This window comes from Dasypus novemcinctus, chromosome 4, assembly GCF_030445035.2.
Source record: "Dasypus novemcinctus isolate mDasNov1 chromosome 4, mDasNov1.1.hap2, whole genome shotgun sequence".
Lineage (NCBI taxonomy): Eukaryota > Metazoa > Chordata > Mammalia > Cingulata > Dasypodidae > Dasypus > Dasypus novemcinctus.
This window is the reverse complement of record NC_080676.1, coordinates 78,992,210-79,011,224: the sequence shown is the minus strand read 5'-3', so window position 1 is coordinate 79,011,224 and position 19,015 is coordinate 78,992,210. Positions and strand designations below refer to the sequence as shown.

The window sequence follows — 19,015 nt, the reverse complement described above, 5'->3', positions numbered from 1 at the left end:
TATTCAGGTTTGCTGTCATTTCCTGCCACACTGTCCTCACAGCTACTTCCTGAAGTTTGAGTCAGTTCCTTATGCTCAGGGACTTAAAAAAAGGGTTAAATGCTTCTGTGCCTATTCTTCTGCAAGCTTGAGGATCATGGGGAAGTGACAGAAAATGCTGTTCTTATCCTGAGTTTATAATCTAGCCAAAGAAGCAAAGCATTTGGCCAGAAAATCCATAAAAGAATTCTACAGGACAGCATTTGTGTCCTAAAATTGTGTGGGTAGTTGCATGTTATAGTAAAGGAAGTCACAGAATTTGGTATGGGATATAATGATTAAGTTAATGGGAAAGTTAATTTTACTTTTGAAGGAAGATTTTAAAGAAACTCATTTCAACATTTTTCACAGCACTTCAAATGGGAAGTTGCATATGGTGGATGTTTAAATAAACATTGATGTCATCAATTAAATGACGGAGGGAATAACTCTTTAGGAAAAATGCAAGACATGGAGGAATGGCTCATAGTTTGTTTGGGACACAGTGAGGAGTCTGAGTTAATTGGCAGAAAGATTTTGTTCCAAATAGTAGGAAGAAGTCTGAAAGAACCAAGTGGTACCAGACGACGGAAGGTCTTTGTTACTCGGTATTACAGTTCATCATGATTTGCTGCCCCTCCCTTCCCTCTTGAAGTCAAGCTTGACCAGAATTGTTTTGGTCAGGGAAATGTGAGGAGTGGGGAACATCACTTCCTGGTGCAGACTTTTTAAGACCAGAGCGAGCTTGGCCATGCCCTTCCCCTCACTGCTCCTCCTAGGTAACATGCATTTCTCCAGTGGCCCCTCTGGCAACCTGGGTCCCCAAGTGAGGACGGCAACACCAGTAGAGCCCCCTTCTTCATGTGAGGGCTTACGAGGCCAAAAATAACCCTTCATGGTTTCAGCTTCTGAGAATTCCCGGGTGTTTGTTCCTGTACCTAACCTGGCCCCTCCTGATCATCGTCTCTGTGGAGTGCTGACCTGGCTGCTCAGTCATGAGCTCCCCACAGGGTTCAGGCAGAGACTGGATGAAAATGGCCCAGCTGCAGAGGAGGGAATTCCCGAGTCAGGACTAGTCAGCTTCTAAGGTCACCTCCAAATTTAAGGCTTCTCTGCCCAGAGGGAGTGTCGCTTACTGATCTCTCCTACTTCATGCTATTTATCATGGCAGCATTAAAGTTACTTTGAGGAAGAGCGAATTTGTAGATAGAAGAACATCAGTCAGATCATTTGGAGTCTTACCTCCTTGTTAAAAATAAGAAATATCAGACCAGGTACACAGTCCGATGGTATTGTGGCACACCAGAATTTAATCAGAGATGACACCAATAAACTCCATTTCTCCTTAGCAAATGTCCTGACCCAAGTTCATTCCTGATGAGAGGCACTTAGAAATAGCACATGGAAAAGGGCTTTGAAGATAGGAAGACTTGGCTCAAGTAAGACACTTATTAATGGACTTTGAGGAATTGAATTAGCTTTTCTCAAGCAGTAACCTAGTATAAAAACAATGCCCATCCAACTTGATACATGCTATTAGACTTCCCTTCCCCCATGCGCACCCAGAGGGATCCCTAGAGGTCCAGACAAGAGTTCTCCCAGCATCATCTTTGGGTATACTCTGCTCTTTGGCTGCATGACCTCATGCCCTAAGGTTTGGCTTGGTGTTTGGATGGGATTTTCTCATTCCACCTCAGCACCCTGGGTTCTAGTGGCTAAAGGTATAAGACAGCATGCAGCCATTACTGACATTGGCAGGCCTCAGCATGTATAGCTTTCTATCTCTGTTTCCATTCCTGGCTACTGCATCCCCACCTCCCCTACTCACCCTTCTCTCCCCAGCATGCAAACACACATATGCAAGCACCCATGTAAAAACAGAATTCATATATATGCACACACCACCACAAGTCTTCATTCTGAAAATAATTTTATTATTTTACAGTTGTTCAGGAAAGTTCCTTGGATACTATGACCAAGATTTGGTAACCCTAGAAAAAGGATTAGAGCAGCAAGTCAGTCCACTAGTCTTCTCTCTTCTTTGGGTTGTGAGAGCAGGCAGGGAACACATCATGTGCATAATAAGGAGAAAATAATCAAAGGGTACAGGTGTGGTGGTGGGGGTGTGGAATAGGCACAAATGGAATTCAATTCTGCTATCATTCACAAGCCTAGATTTAAATATATCCTCCCTCCTTTTGTCTCAGCCTTTTATTACCACAGAAAGCACACACATGTGGGGCTGAGAAACTGGAGTAATCACCACCAAAAGGAAAGCAGCTTAGTATTTAAGAGGTTAGGAGTGACTGTGGTGTGGTCCCTGGTCAGACCAGTAAGACTTCCCTGGCTCAGAGTCAATGCCTCACCTAGGACTGGCCCCTGCTGGCCACCAAGAGCTGTCTCAGAGATCACACTGGGGGCATATCCAGATAACAGGGGAAGGTCAAGAACCTGAACCACACTGATCACAGCCAGTTCTTCCTGCCTTTCAGTAAAAGGAAAGGCAGGAGTCACTTAATACCTTTGTATACATGCCAAGAGGGGCTTAGGGAAGGGGATTCTATCCTTACAGCCCAGAACTACAAATTCTCACTTATCTCTGAATAGCCAGGAAGGAATTGCAATCCTCTCCTGGGACCAAACAGCTGAAAGCTATGCCCTCAGGAGTCCTTCAGCTCCTACTCTATTTGCTCAAGATGTCCTACGAGGTTGTGTTCATTCCCCATAACTTTGTTTATGGCAGTACCACCTTCCCCCGAACCAGGAGAAAATACAGGGGCAAATGAGACAAGGAAATTATCAAAATGATACTGTACTTCAAATTATTAGGTTTATTAGAACCATCCACCTAGGTGAAAGACATCCCTCAACATCTTTTTATAGGACCACAAAAGACGATCAGAGCTCTACGAAATCTGAATATTGGGCTCAAAAGCCAACTGTGGGGCCTCCTCAGATTATGCAGAATGTTCAGGCCTCAGCAGAAGAGAACACACTCATTGCTCCCTGCAGCTCCAAGCTGTGCACATATCCACCACAGTTTTTGCAGGCACTTTCCATGGACAGTTGGAGAGATGACCTGTACATGGGAAGACAGTTCCACTGGAATCAATGGTTCTGAATTAGGGTCAAGGAGAATTCCAAATTCTGTGGCAAAGGATCCAAAAGATGACAAGTAAATTTACAGATGGCCCGTGAAACACAGAATGAGTAGGATGTGAACCATCAGAAAGTAGATGGCTGCTAGCAGTGGCACTCGGGTCCGGGAATGACACAGGGAACGCAGAACCCGCTTCCATCCAGCACCATTTCGGGCCTGAAGAAAGAAAAATCTGTAAGTCAGAGGACTTCAAACCTATAGGGGTATGTCTGAAACCCTTTCCCTAGCAATCCTACATTTAAGTAACACTGATACAACTACTGCAGAATAGAGGTCTCCTTGGAGAAAGGTCCCTCAGGGTCAGTGGTTTGGCAAATTCTCTCAGGTTCTCCCAACCTTCCATACCCTTCCAAAAGTCATAGATCCATCACTGCGACTCACTGGCTGGATTCCACATTCTCTTGCCTTGATTCTTTGCCCTTTATACAGCCAGACTTGTCTGATAGCATAGCTCCCCTCTTTTCTTACCCTTCGACAACCATTACTTGTAAGATCTATTAACAGCGCCTGTTCCTGGGTGCCACAGGAGCCAATAATAGGAGTCCGGGCAGAGTCCCACTCACTGTGCTCTAACCTGTATTGAAAAAATAAAAAAGATGCTTGGCATTGGCATTATTGGTTCATACATATAGGAGGCAGTTAATGCAGCACAGTAGTATCACAAATAAGGCAGCTACCACAGCTCCTGCCTCCATGCAAGGAGTATGAAAGGAGTGTGAGGGCAGACTGGTTTTGTTTAGCAGTAGTGAAAAGTGAGAAGAACTACCATGAATGGGCGGCCTACTACATATTGGGCACTGGGCTGAGTGCTTTACATAAATTTAGTCCTCAGGTTTTGAGGTTGACATATTACCCTCAAAGTAAGGCTTGAAGAGATTATGTTTCTTGCCCACGATGGCACAGCCAGTAAGCATCAGAGATCCAGAAATCAAAACCCTGGTTTGTCTCTATACCTCATGCCTCCCCCCACCCACTATACCATACACGAGTTTCTGAAGAAACTCATTATCTAAATTTTTTTGTTTTCATTTTTTAAAGGCTAATAGACAAAAGCTTCCAGGAAAGATTTTTGTGGGGTCTTTAGAATTAGACTGAATTGGCAGCCTCTACTGCTTTCTGCTTCATTTTTTGCCAATTTGCTTATTTAATTCCAGAACTCCATTTAATGAACTTCTTTTAAGAGTTGCCTTTACCCACTCAATGGACACTGAGTGTATCAAAGGAAATGCAGTTAACACAACACATTTGATCCAGCATTTGTCTATAGAAACACATGTTTTAATTAGTGTGAGGAGGGTAGAATACTTTCCTCCATTCCTAATGCTTCCTTCCCTGTGAAGGGATATCCACTAACCTATACTCCTGGCCTCTTTTTGCTGGTCACACATTTTTTTCTAGGGGAGAAGGAATACTTTAATCCAATCTGTTCATCTGGAAACTAAGCATGCATAGCCTAGCTCCTTCTTACTTTCCTCTTGAGAAACAGGCTGAGTATACTTCCTTTGTCTGTTCCTCCATGTGATAAGCTTTTCGGGGCAGCTTTGATCTGGCCCAGTGTGGTATATTACTTTGTGGGTTAAGTCCATCAACTTCTGTAGATTAGGCTGAGGAAGGATGAGATGTTTGTAGACATTGGTGAGCCAAACAATATTGGCTGCTTTTAAATTGCAAGGCTACTGAGTTCCACATGCACTACAGAGTGTATGGGAGATTCTAACACTAAAATATCAGGCCTAGGTAGGCAGCACTTGATTAGTTACTCTAATATCCATTCTGCATCACAGCTGAAGAGGGAACTGTGTTGGCACTAACAATGGATTGATATGGCTTGTCCACAGACTTAAGAGTCACCCTGCACCATGCAGTCTCAGGTTGGTTTGGTTCAGGTTAATTAAACGTGAGGGAGGTACCGTCCCTTAGGGCCAGGTTTTACAGGTCTAAACAATTCCACAGATGTGGCAGGAGAAACAGCAATGGGTACACAGCTCAGCAGAAACCATGAAAGTTATGTTGTGCTCCTATAGAGTCCATCTACAACACTGCATACCAAGGCCCAAAAGGGCGATGAAAATTAAGAAGTCTGAATATCCTGGATGGGAATGGAATATGTTTCAAATAAGACTTGACAAATTTCTAAATTTCCAAGAAGGCATTGCTATCATAACTGCCACTCTCTGTGGGAAGAGACAACAACATATGCGGTTTTTTTCTCCCCATATATGATAAAAGTCAGTGCCTATTTTTAATGTTTCTTTCCATGTAAAAGGTTATTCAACAGCAAAACCATGTAGTCCCTCTTTTCTTCCTCACTCATAGTGATTCTCCTGCCTGGTGAATCTGAGTTAAGGCCTGGGGATGTGTAGCTCTGCCCTTTCATAACCACACATGGAGTAAATTGCCATGAGAAGTGCAATTTGCTTGACTAGTCCAATGCTCTAGTTTTACAAGGGCAGATTCTCCTGGGAGGGAAGCCCATCCTGGTCCAACATTGCCAATGACATGGAGGGGAAGCTCAGGTTTAGGAAGCACATTTCCAACAAATCAACAGCTTATTTTTTAAAGACCAGCTTCATAAAACAATCATTAATTTAATCTCCATTAGGTTTTAACCTTTTTAATAAATTCAGCTAAATCAGATATCAGATAGAGAATGGAGCTGCTATTTATTTGGCCTTCTAAAGTATCCAAAACCTACCTCATGTGGTTACTGTTGGGATGAAATAAGGTATCTTCTATAGTTTATTTCATATCATCTAGAATAAGCTGTCAATAAATTTAGCTATTATTATGATTCTTCCTTAAGAACAACTGCTTTGAGAAGCAGGGACCTCCTAAGACCTCAAGAGAGCACTGCTCTCTTGGGTGATCACAATGATCCTAAACTCATTGCAGCGTCCATCTCAAGACGGAATAAGACAAGAATAAGACCCTAAGCCTCACCACTGAAATGTACATGAATATGACCAGAAATTATCAGAAATGAATGAATACAGGCTATCTCCCTCAGCCCTTTACCGTCTGATGTGCTCTTCAGCCACGGAGAGGGCAGACTCAGCAGCCACTCTTTGGTCTCGTTCTTCTTCCAGCAGCTTCCTTAATTCGCTCATCTCCTGTTTAGTGTTACAAAGCTGTTGTTGAGCTTCAGAAAAGCTTCAGGGCAAGAGGAAAACAAACAGATCACTAATCAACACCATTATTGATAAATGAGATTCAAAGCCTTCATAAGGTTTTCATAAGGTTATAAAATATGAAAATTTATAGAAGCGTGTACAAACAAAGATATTTTAAAGGCAGAGTTGTAAGAGATAAAATAAAGCTGCAGAGAATGCTTTACGAGATTTTGAAGACTGAATATCTTATTTGTATACCTTAGTGCTTGTTAGTGTTCCGTAAGTGTGTGTGTATTGGTGTCTTTGCTTTAAAAAAATTTTCACATTCCATCAATTTGTTACTTATTACTATTGGTATTTTTTAATCCTTCCATCAATTTTGTGAGACCAAGAAGACAATAAAATCCATCCAATGAACTACAGTTCAATCTGGATTACTGCCTGAATTTCTGTATATGTATGTAGAACATGCTCTAGTGTTGAAAGTGCTGCTCTCCTACCTTAGCTGTGACTCCATTAGTTTCTCAGGATCACTCTTTCTGTGAGCTCCACTCTTTTCCTGAGGAGCTCCTGGAGCAACATCTATATTTAGTGGACCCTGAGAGAAGAAACCGCTTAATCAGTGATGAAAGTACTTGAGGAACTGTATTTGGGCAATCTGAGAACTTGCTTAACATCAGAGAGAATGAAAAATCTTGGGGAGGAATATTCCCATTTAAAATTCTCATCAAGTCCAGATTTAGAAGATGAGAATCCTCTGCTGTAGTGGATTAGCCCTCTACATAAAACTCTTGTCTTGATTAGATTTTCTCCCAGATCTCTCTTCTTAGAAGTTTACAGGCTTACCACTGAAGTCTGTTTTCCTCAAGTAGAGACTCACAGGTTTTCTAGAAGCTACTCTGATCCTTTTCTTGCTTAACATTTCCTCCTCCAAGCCTCTTTGCTTCCTTCCATGTCCTATTTATCTCCAAACTAATTCTTAGTCTCCTTCAACTTCAATACTGCACTCTTATCCACTGCCGTTGGTGCCCATTTTGTTTCTCAGTCCCAGTTTTCTTATTTCTTGGAGCAAAATCAAACACTTTGCTTGGTTTCAGAATCTCAAAAGTTCCAGTCATCAGTTTCCCACTGACATTTTGATTTCCCTCCCATCTCACTGATCTTTTTTTTCTTCAAATCCCTTCACTCTGTAATTTTTCCAGACTTTATTCCTACCTCAAAGATTACTCTCCTCTCCTCTCACCCTTTCCTCCATCACACCTAATTAATTTTCAACTTAAACACATGGGCCTCTTCAATGCTTTTCTTCATGTTTTATCACTTGTACTCAATTTCATAGCACTTTTCCACAGCCTCCTGCCACCTTCTTACTCACCGCCTGCAGCTCTTGAACCTGCTTCTCCAAGACTGCACAGTGATTAAAAAGGTCACTGTAGTGTTGCTGGTTCTCACGAAGACTCTGACTCGTATCACAGAGCTGAATTGAAAGGGTATTTTTTTCTTCAAGTAGCTGAGAGAACTGAAATGAAGAGGGAAGGATGAGCACCATCCAAAAGAACTGATGCATTTAGGCAGTACTTAGGCTACCTGTCCTGAGTTTTAATGATTTAATATTTTTTTACACAAGACTCTTATTCAACAATAGCAACACTAGCACTATTTGTCCCCTGAAAGTGAGAACCTCTGAATTATTTTGACCAAGAAAGGAAAACACTTCTAGAAGAGTAGCAGGAAACATTTTTACATATTGCCTAGCATATTAACTGAAAATGCTGAAAGCAAAAACCTAATAATCATTCCTCTCATGTTTTTAAGTTTCTAGCACATTTCTCACATTACACACAAACATCCAACTGGTAGAAATATATAAAAAGTCTATGCATCCAAGGAATGAATTCCGACAGTGGTTTGGAGAGGAGTTTCTGACAGTCCAGCTCCTAAGATCCCATTCTAGGGCCCAATAACCAATTCTCCTACTTAGCTGGGACCCGTTTAGAGTGAGGCTCTAAGCTCACTAAACTGTAAGCTCCATGAGGGGCCATGTGTATTCTCAGTAACCAGTACAAGGCCAGATTCATAGAAGGCAATAATAATTATTTGTTCTATGGACAAATGAATGAATGAAGCTAGGGATGGAGCTGCTTTTCTCACAGTTGCATTCTAAAGGAAGAACCATTTCTTGCCCAAACTGGAAAAACCCAATGTTCTTAAAAGCAATATAGAGAAATTATGGCACATGCTTACAACACAATATATTTTAGCAATCCTGACATTTTAGCACGAGAATGGGAAATTACAACTCCATGCAACTACATGGATGAATCTCACAAAATAAAGCTACACAAAAGAGAGGATATGATTCCATTTATATGTAGTTTAAAGGGGGTGGTAGAAATAGAAGAGGACACAGGGACTGCTGGGGTTCTGATAATATTCTGAGTCTCTAAGTGGGTGTTGGTTACACAGGGGTCTTCACTTTGTGAAAATATACCATGATGTTCTCTATGATTTGTGTTCTTTTCTGTGTGTTTTTACTTCAATAAAACCTTTACATTAAAAATCATTTGGGTTGCTACCCAGCAAAATGGTTTCACCATCTATTAATAGTCCTGAATTACTGTTTAAAACACTCTTCTAGAAAAACAAAGGTCCAGAGTGGTTCACAGATTCATAAGGGGGTACGGATGGGAGGTAAAGGAGAAGAAGTTGGAGAATGGAAGAGAAATGAAGATAGAGATGTAAGAAGGCACCCAAGAATAATTTTCTTTAATCTTGTCTTGGCTTTTGCGCTACGGATCAGATGGCCAAGTTTTTTTGCCCTTTAAAAATATACCCCATCTACTCCAGTATGCTTCCCTACAGTATGTGGAGTGGCAAGGCTGAGATCTGGGGATCTCATAGAGTGTCCAAAACACTAGATACTCTGTGAGAAAGCAAAAAGTGGAGTGAAATGAAGAGCAGATCTTTTACTCCTATCCCTGTTATCTAACTATACCTGAAAAGGTTCCCTTCTCTTTCCTAAAACTTTTAACTGTTGCACAGTGGTGGGAAACACAGAATAACTTGTTAAAGGCTTTGTGGGGAATAACTTCAATATGACTAATAAGTTGCACAAATGGGGAGTCAATGCCAGGAAGGAAGGCTTCCTAAAGGAACTGTCTTCTTTACTCTCACTGTATACATTTCTCCAAATCATTCCTAAAGGTTCTCCAAAGACAAGGAAAGAAGTTGGTCCTGTGCCTAGTGATTTGGGGAAAGCAACCCAGGTTCTGAGAAAGATAAACCACCTGGACCCTAACCTACAGCTGGAACCTAGGCTGAATCAGCTTCTACTTTCCTTCTTGCCTCTAGTCCTATAAACAAGAAATTGAATTTCAGTCTAGCAGTAAACACTTACCTTACTGTTTAGTTGCTGAATTCTTAATTCCTTTTGGTGAATTTCCTTTAAGCTGTCATTGAGCTGGGTCCTAAGAAGTTCTGTCTCATAAACTAGGTTTTGTGACCCATCGAGGGAAGCTGATGTCTCTGGAGAAGCCTGCCAGGATATGAGCACTGATGAAATTCTCTAAGATTTATCATGCTTTCTTTCCCTGGAAAAACCCAGTCCATCTCTTGGGAAGTCATTAGATGGCTTACCCTATGGGAGCAAAAGGGCACTTAACATGCAGGGGATGACGCTTCTTGATAGTGGTTACCTCTGCATGGTAGTGAGCACTGAAACTACTCACCTGTCTTTGGTATTGCACTTTGAGAGTCTGAGTCTGGGAGGAAGAAGCCCTCAGTTCCCTCATAACATTTTGCAAATGATTGAGCTGCTGATCTTTATCTGAGAGAGCCATAAGGTACTGCTCCTTCATTCTCCTCTCATGCATTTCCCAGGAAGTCTTCTCCATCCTAGCAAAAACATGAAATAATCACAGACAGAAATATACTTGTATGATCAAGGTGAGTAATTCCATACACAAAATACTATCATGGACTACAGAGATATAGTAAAAAAATAATTAGAGTGAAATTCATATTATAAACATAACTGTGCACAAGATGATGGTGAACTTTAAAAAAAAAAAAGAATTTCAACTGGCATGCCTGGGGAAGAATTTATGGAAAAGTGGCATTTAGGCTGAACCCTGAATGAGTAGGGTTTCCATAACGTAATAGGAAAAGCATTGCAGGGTCAGTTAAATTGAGCAAAGGCACTAGTATGAATGCCTATGGTGAGTTTTAGAATTGTTGTAGTAAACAAGTACAGAGTGGATATGGTAAAAAAATGATGGAGAGGAATGATGTCAGATCCTGTGGAGAACTGAATGCCATGCTAAAAAAGCTTAATCTCAAAAAGAAATAAGAAAAAACAGAAGAAAAAAAAAGCTTAATCTATAAGGAATGGGAACTTATAGTTAATTTCTCAGAAGGACAGTGCCCTGCTAATTTCCTTTTGAACTAGCAAAATCTACCTCTCTGCCACTATTTAGTCCTATTTCTCCCTACACTATACTCTGAGAAAGACCATGAGGATTGTAATCAAATTTCTGCAGTGTCTCTTCAGTAGCACCACTGTCACTATTTTTCCAAATAACAAAAGAATTTGCTTGAATTACCTCTGACTTTTTGTCTTTCTCTCTAGAAATAAGATAGAACAGTCCCTTCTTTTCTTATTGATATTATACCCTGCTTTGCTAAAGGTGGTCTGGACGACCTTTTTTTCAAAAAGATAGCACCAAAATCTTAGAAATTATATTATGTTTTTATTACAAAGCCACAATATGAAAAATGCATAGGAATGTTCCTAAAACACTTTTTTAAAATGTCTGTTTTGTGAAAAGTGACAGAGAACAAGAAAGAATTAGGTCTAAGAATGAGAGTGAATCAGAAAGACCATAATCTTCCATAAAAATCTTCAAGCTGATTATCTTCTGATAAGCCAATTCCAGGCCAAGAGAATCTTGAACAAATTGGTCCAATGTCTTCATGTTTGAAAGAGCTCATTTCTCCCAAGCACGTCAAGAGCAAAATGAGTCTTGACCATATTCCACTAAAGAAACTGGTCCTAAAGTTAGTGGATCAAAGTGATGCCTTTATTTTCCTGTTCCTTCTAAAAGTGAAGTAAAAATGCTCCTCTTTCCTGCTCATAATTTACTTATTTTCAAAGTTGCTCAAATGGATACAGTAAAGAGAGTAAGGCTAAAAGAAAGGTAGAAAGAGAAAATGAGGGGAAAAACATACCAGAGATCATTTTTTTCTGTTTATTTTTCTTTTCTCTAAGGGTCAACTTATTAAGGAAAGTGTCTTTTCAGATTGTCCATTGAGGAAAATTTAAAGAGGAATGGATGGTTGCAGGAAATAAGCCTTTAGAGCTTTGCAGCATTTCTTAGTAACTTTAGCTGGTAGTGGAATACTTAGTGTTTCTGTGGTTCCAGCTGGAGATAGAATGGGAGATATCAAGATGATGATTTGATGTGATCCCAATCACCTTTGAAGCGTCCTAAATTCAGTGGTCAGCAATAATATTCATCTGTAAGGAGGACACACTGACAGTCTGATCTCTTCATGAAGTAACTGAAATTCTTATAATAAAACTAAGGCAGCTATCTCCTTGAAAAAAAATGAAGTCAAGATGGAACAATTTATCTTTTCTCTTGAGGTTCAATTGTAGGGAAAAGAAATAGAGGAATTTGTTTTCCCAGTGAGCAAAAATCCCACTTTTAAAATCTTCTTTGTCATCTTCATCATTTGGTCAAAAAATGTTTTCTTGTGTAACTTACTAGGAAGGCTGGCAACCCCATGCCATGAGCTTGATATATTTTCACTTACAGGCAAGTCTATAAAGATGTTAAATATGAAAATCTTTTGTATTTAATTTTACTCCATAAAATTGAAATTACTAGCTTTGAAAGAGCATGCTACTCTATAAACTTTGCTTAAGGTTAATTCAGAAATATCACATTAGTAAGGTACATACCATCTAGGACCTGTGAAGGAAAAAAATCTGTGTCTGCACATTAAGAACTCTCTTGAGGATGTTATGAGGCTTATTTATTTTACTATCTCAGTTTCTATCACCCTGGTAGCCCTTTGTAAACTGGACAGGAACCTATATCTCACTTTATATTCTCTGTATTCATTTAACTCTTGTCCTCTGGCGTTTGGAAGACAAAGCAGGGCTACGTAAGCAGCAGCACTTTCCAACAAAGGGATTCTTCTTTGTTGAAAATTTTGGGTTTTATATTATTAAGGTGACATGTGCCATCTTAAGCTAAAAAGTAATAAAGTAAAAGAAAATCAAAAGTAATAAAGTCCCAACATGAGGTTGCAACAACAGCACCTGTTTGTACATACTATATTCTTTACTTTCTCTCTTTGGATCAAATTTGTTGGAAACATTGGGAGAAAAAAAAAAAAAACAGCAACAGTTTTTTTCCTGCCATGATAATATCACATAGCACTGTTACTAATGTCTTAAAAAAAAAAGAAAAAAGGAATAAGCATTTCTTCTTATTCCTCCTGCTAAATATAGCTAAAACCCCAGGCCAGTATATATAAAAGAAACATAGGAAGACTTAGAAGGGTGAAGAGAAAAAGATGGATTAGCTTAGGAAGCCCAGGGCTCAAAAAAATGGCATGGTATTAAGTTTCCTGGGCTTTTTGCTAGTTAGCTAGTTTATCTGTTTTTAGGCTTTTATACAACCCAGAATAGGTGCTCAAAAATCCACAGCCTGGAAACACTAATGATTCCAAGAAAAACTCGTTTTCTCTTGCTAAAGGACTGGGAAGGGACAGCCTAGCTAGACAAAAATATTAATAACAATATCCACCCTACTCCAGGCAAAAATACCACAAAAAAGGCAAAAAAAACCAAGCCAGTGTGTCCTCCCAACCCTATTAACAAATGTCTAGTGAAAAGGCTAAGCTTATATCCTTGCCCTTCCTGCCAGAGTGGAGTAAGAAGAAGCCAAGTATGGAATCTGGATGTTCATCACTACTCAATGGTAAGTGGATGTCTCTCTTTGACCTCCTTCAATCCCCACCATGGTGTCAGTGGAGGCCACATGTGGAGCCTGGACATCTACCTCTACCTCTGGTATTTAGGTGCTTCTTCTCGTCCCTGTTGAGATAGTATCAGAAGAGGCCGATTGGGCAACCTGGACTTCCAGCCAGTCGAATGGTAATAAGGTGCCTTCTTTTTTTTTTTGTTTTTTAAAGATTTATTTTTATTTATTTAATTCCCCTCCCCTCCCCCGGTTGTCTGTCTTCTGTGTCTTTTTGCTGCGTCTTGTTTCTCTGTCCGCTTCTGTTGTCGTCAGCGGCACGGGAAGTGTGGGTGGCGCCATTCCTCGGCAGGCTGCTCCCTCCTTCGCTGGGCGGCTGTCCTTATGGTGCACTCCTTGCGCGTGGGGCTCCCCTACGCGGGGGACACCCCTGTGTAGCACGGCACTCCTTGCGCGCATCAGCACTGCGGATGGGCCAGCTCCACACAGGTCAAGGAGGCCCGGGGCTTGAACCGCGGGCCTCCCATGTGGTAGACGGATGCCCTAACCACTGGGCCAAAGTCCGTTTAAGGTGCCCCTTCTTGACTACAGTGTCAATGGAGGCCTGTGGCATCAATGGAGGTTGAGTAGGGAACCTGGTCTTTTACTATCCAGCAATAATGAGGTGTTCTTCTTCACACCTGGCAGCAATATCAATGGATGCCATGTGTGGAGCTTAGGCTTCTACCCTCACCCAGCAATAATGAAGCACCCCCCTCCCTACCCATGGTGTCAGTACAATCTGAGTGCAGGGCCTAGTCTTCCATTTCCTCTTGGCAGTATCAAGCACCCCCTCTCCCTTGAGATATCAATGGAGGATGAGGAGGGAGCCTGGACATCCACCTCCATTAGGCAGTAAAGTTTCAGTGTCCCCTTCTCCCCATGGTTGTGGTATCAATGGAAGCTTTCTAAAACAGAATAAATAATATGGATGGGAGCAGCTGTAGTACAGTGGCTGCATGCCTGCCTCCCACATACAAGGTCCTGAGTTCAATCCCTGGTACTCCTTAAAAAGAAAAAACAGTAGATAATACAGAGAGTCTCATGATATAATCTCTAAAATATTCAAGATACAACAAAAATCACTCATTATACTAAGAAACAGGAAAATCACAACTTGACTGAGAAAAGAAAATCAACAGATGACAACACTGAGATGATGGAAATGTTGGAATTATATGACAAATATTTTTACAGTAATCCTTATAGAAATGCTTTAACAAGCAATTAGGAGTACAATGAAAATATATGAAAATACAGAAAACATCAGGAAAAAAATAGAAGATATAAAGAAGAATCAAATGGAAATTTTCGAACTGAAGAATAAAATATCCAAAATAAAAATGGACTCAATAGCAGAATGGTGGTGACAGAGGAAATAATCAGTGAAATTAATGACAACAAAAATTACTGAACAATGAAAGAAAAGAGACTGAAAAAAATAATTGAGTCTCAGGGACCCGTGGGACAGTAACAAAAGACCTAACATCCATGTCATCAGAATCCTAGGAGAGGAGAAAAAAATGTGGGGTTGAAAAAGTCTACAAAGATTTAGTAGTTGAAAATGTCCCCAATTTAGCAAAATATACAAACCCATAGGTTAAAGAAAATGAAAGACCTCCAAAGCTTAAAGAAATCCATGCCAAGAAACATCATAAACTTCTGAAAACTAAAAAAATCTTGAAAATAAGCTTGAAATGGCACATTATTTAAACAACACTGAAATAATTTCATATTTCTCATTTGAAAACATGGAGGCCAGAAGCAAGTGGCATACATTTTTTCAAGTGTTGAAAGAGAAGAACTGTCAACTCAAAATGCTATACGCAGTGAAATCAAGGCATTCTCACATGACAAAAACTTAAGAGAATTTGTTCCCTGTAAACCTACCATAAAAGAATACCTAAAGGACAATCTTCAAACAGAAAAAAAGTTTTAATTGTTTGATGGTAGAAGGAAAATTTTAACATTGTTCTGATGTGATTCTCAATGTATTTCGAGGAAATTTTTAAGGCAATTATAAAGTGGAGAGAGTAAAGGGACCTAAATGGAGGTAAAGCTTCAACACTTCACTTGAACTGGTTGACATCAGTAGATTGTGATAAGTTTTGTATGTATACTGCAATATGTAATCACTAAACATGCATAAAAAGAAATATACTAACAAAGACAACAGATATTTAAAAATGAAATTCTAAAAAAATGTCCAAGTAACCCACAGGAAGTCAGGAAAAGTGAAAAAGAGGAATGAAAAACAGAAATCAAACAATAAAATGGCAGAATTATCAATAATTAGAATAATTACATTAAATGTAAATGGTCTAAGTATATCATATCAATCAAAAGACAGACTAGCAGAACGAATTTAAAAATACATGATGTGGGAAGCGGACTTAGCCCAGTGGATAGGGCGTCCACCTACCACATGGGAGGTCCGCAGTTCAAACCCCGGGCCTCCTTGACCCGTGTGGAGTTGGCCCCACACGCAGTGCTGATGTGCGCAAGGAGTGCTGTGCCACGCAGGGGTATCCCCCGCATAGGGGAGTCCCACGTTCAAGGAGTGTGCCCCGTAAGGAGAGCCGCCCCGCGCGAAAGAAAGTGCAGCCTGCCCAAGAATGGCACTGCACACATGGAGAACTGACACAACAAGATGACGCAACAAAAAGAAACACAGATTCCTGATGCTGCTGATAAGGATAGAAGTGGTCACAGAAGAACACACAGCAAATGGACACAGAGAGCAGACAACTACGGGGGAGGAGGAAAGGGAGAGAAATAAATAAATAAATAAATAAATAAATCTTTAGGAAAAAAAAATACATGGCGTAATTCTAGGCTGTCTACAAGAAATTCACTTCAAATATAATGGTTCAGTTAGGATAAAAGTAAAAGTATGATTAAAGATTTGCCAGGCAAACATTAATCAAAAGAAAGCAGGAGTGGCTATATTAATACCAGATAAAGTAGAATTCTGAGCAAAAAAATTTGCCTGAGACAGAGAAGGATTACATAATGGAAAAAAGATCAATCCACCAAGAAGACATAGCAATTTAAAATGCATATGCAACAAAAAACAAGTATATGAAACAGAAACTTGAAAGAACTGAAAAGAGAAATAGACAAATCCACAATTATAATTGGATACTTAAACACCTGATAGACCAACTAGACAGAAAATTAGCAAGGATATAGGGCTCACCAACATCATCAACCAAAAGGATTTAACAGACATTTATGAAATGCTATACCCAACAACAGCAAAATGCAACAAAAGCCAACAGATCTCAAGATAGGCCATATTCAAGGTCATAAAACAAACATCAAAAAATTTTTAAAAATTGAAACCAGGCAGCATGTGTTCTCTGAGGAAAATGGACTAAACTAGAAACTAACAATAGAAAGATAACAGGAATACCTCCTAACATTTGGAAATTAAACATCACACTTCTAAAAAACTGATACATCAAAAAGAAGTCCCAAAAGAAAAAATTTAAATATGCTAAATTGCATGGAAATGAAAAGATGTCGTCAAAATTTGTGGAACAGAGCTAAAGCAATGCTGACTAAAATTTATAGCACTAAATGCTCCATTAGAATATAGGAAAGATCTCAAATTAACGATCTAAGCTCTCACTCAAAGGAATTAGAAAATAAAGAAAAAATTACACCCAAACAAACAGAAGAAAGGATATAACAAAGATAAAAACAAAAATCAATGAACCTGAAAACAGAAAATAGAAAATAAAAAACTACTTATTTGAAAGGATCAATAAAATTGCCAAACCTTTAGCAAGACAAAGAAAAAAAAGAAAAGATAAATTACCAATAGCAGAAATGAAAAAGGATCACAGACCTCACTGTCATTAAAGGATAGGGGAATACTAAGAACAACTCTACAAACATAACTTTGACAACTTAGCTAAAACAGACCCCCAATACTCACTCAATATGAAACAGATAATTTTAAAAGGTTTATAATGATTAAAGTAGATTCATTCATAGCTTTAAAAAATCCCTAAAAAGAAATATTCAAATCCACAGTTTCACTGGAGAATTCTGGTAACTGTTTAAAGCAGAATTAACACCATTTTTACATAATCTCTTCCAGAAAACAGAAAAGGGGAAAATATTTCCCATCTTATTTCATAAGACCAGTATTATAGCTTTACCCTGACAACAAACCAGACAAAGACAGCACACAAAAAAGAAAACTACAGAGCAATATCTCCCTCAATAAAGTATTAAGATATCAAATCCAGCAATATATAAAAATAATTATAGATCTTGTGCAAGTAGGGTATATTCCAGGGAAACAAAGCTAGTTTAATGTTCAAAAAATCATCAGTGTAATCCATCATTTTATCACACAAAAGAAAAAAAATACTAAGGCAGAAAAAGCATTTAACAAAATTCAACACCTATTCTTGATAAAAACTCTCAGCAAACCAGGAATAGAGGGAATCTTCCTCACTTGATAAAGAGCACCTGCAAATAACCTGCCGCTAACATTAGACTTAGTGGTAGAAAACTGAATGCTATTGCCCTAGGATCAGGAACAAGGCAAGGACGTCTGTTCTTATCGCTCCTATTCAACATAGTACTGGAGAGTCCTACTTAGCACAATAAGGTAGGAAAAGGAAATAACATACAGATTGGAAAGGAAGAAATAAAACCACAACTATTTTCAGGTGGCAGGATATTGTACATAGAAAAATCCCAAAGAAATCTACAAAAAGCACTGTAAAACTGAATTCAGAAGGTCAAAGACAAAAAGATCAACACACAAAAATGTATTGTACTTCCATATATTAGCAATGGATACAAAGACACTGAAATTAAAAATACAATGCCATCTACAATTGCTTATAAAGAAAAGAACATGGTGCAAATTTAACAAAACATGTATAGGACTTACAGGCTGAAAACATCAAAATGCTAATGAAAGAAATCGAAGATCTAAATAATTTGACAAACATACCATGTTCGTGGATTAGAAGACTCAAAGTTTTAAAGATATAAATTCTTCCCAAATTGATCTATAGGTTTAATGCAATTCCTATCAAAATGCCAGCATGATTTTTTTATAGATATAGAAAGCTTATTATAAAATATATATGGAAAGGCAAAGGAACTAGAAGAACTAAAACTATTTTTAAAAAGGATAATGAAGTGGGAAGAATCATTCTATCCTATTTTAAGACAGTATACATGAGCAATAATCAAGACAGGGTGGTACTGGCAGAGAGAAAGATACATTAGTGGAACAGAATAGTGAACCCAGAAATAGATCCACATTAACTACAGCCAACTGATTTTTGACAAATACACAAAAGCTATTCAATGAAGGACAGTCTTTTCAACAGAGTGCAAATGCAACAGAATATCCATAGGCAAAAAGTGATCCTTGACCTAAATGTCACACATTATTAAAAAATCAACTCAAACTGGATCATAGCTTTTTGAAATCTAAATGACAGTGACAGAAATCAGATCAGTGATTGCCTGGGGCTAGGGATAGAGGATGACTGGGAAGGGGAAATAGGGAACTTTCTGGAATGATGGAAACGTTCTGTATCTTGTTAGTGGTGGTAGGTAATCAGGTGTATACATTTGCCAAGTCTCATTCAACTTAGAATGGGTGCATTTTATTGCACATAAATTATACCTCAATAGAACTGATTTTAAATTAAAAAATGGAT

General features: G+C 39.0%; 1 protein-coding gene across 15 annotated transcripts in view; it reads right to left on the bottom strand.

The window, feature by feature from the left end:
- Window positions 1-2,826: 2,826 nt before the first annotated feature.
- Window positions 2,827-19,015, bottom strand: part of GOLGB1 (golgin B1) — a 124,644-nt gene continuing 108,455 nt past the window's right edge. For 13 of the 15 annotated variants that reach the window (XM_071214756.1, XM_058295735.2, XM_071214751.1 and 10 more), the window contains 7 exons: window positions 10,017-10,182; window positions 9,686-9,823; window positions 7,664-7,807; window positions 6,789-6,886; window positions 6,194-6,328; window positions 3,647-3,752; window positions 2,827-3,334 (listed from right to left, as the gene is read on the bottom strand). In XM_071214756.1, coding sequence (XP_071070857.1) covers window positions 3,200-3,334; window positions 3,647-3,752; window positions 6,194-6,328; window positions 6,789-6,886; window positions 7,664-7,807; window positions 9,686-9,823; window positions 10,017-10,182 — 922 coding nt within the window. In that variant the 3' untranslated portion in view covers window positions 2,827-3,199. The remainder of the gene's footprint in view (window positions 3,335-3,646; window positions 3,753-6,193; window positions 6,329-6,788; window positions 6,887-7,663; window positions 7,808-9,685; window positions 9,824-10,016; window positions 10,183-19,015) is intronic. The other 2 variants (XM_058295740.2, XM_058295742.2) reach the window with 2 other exon arrangements.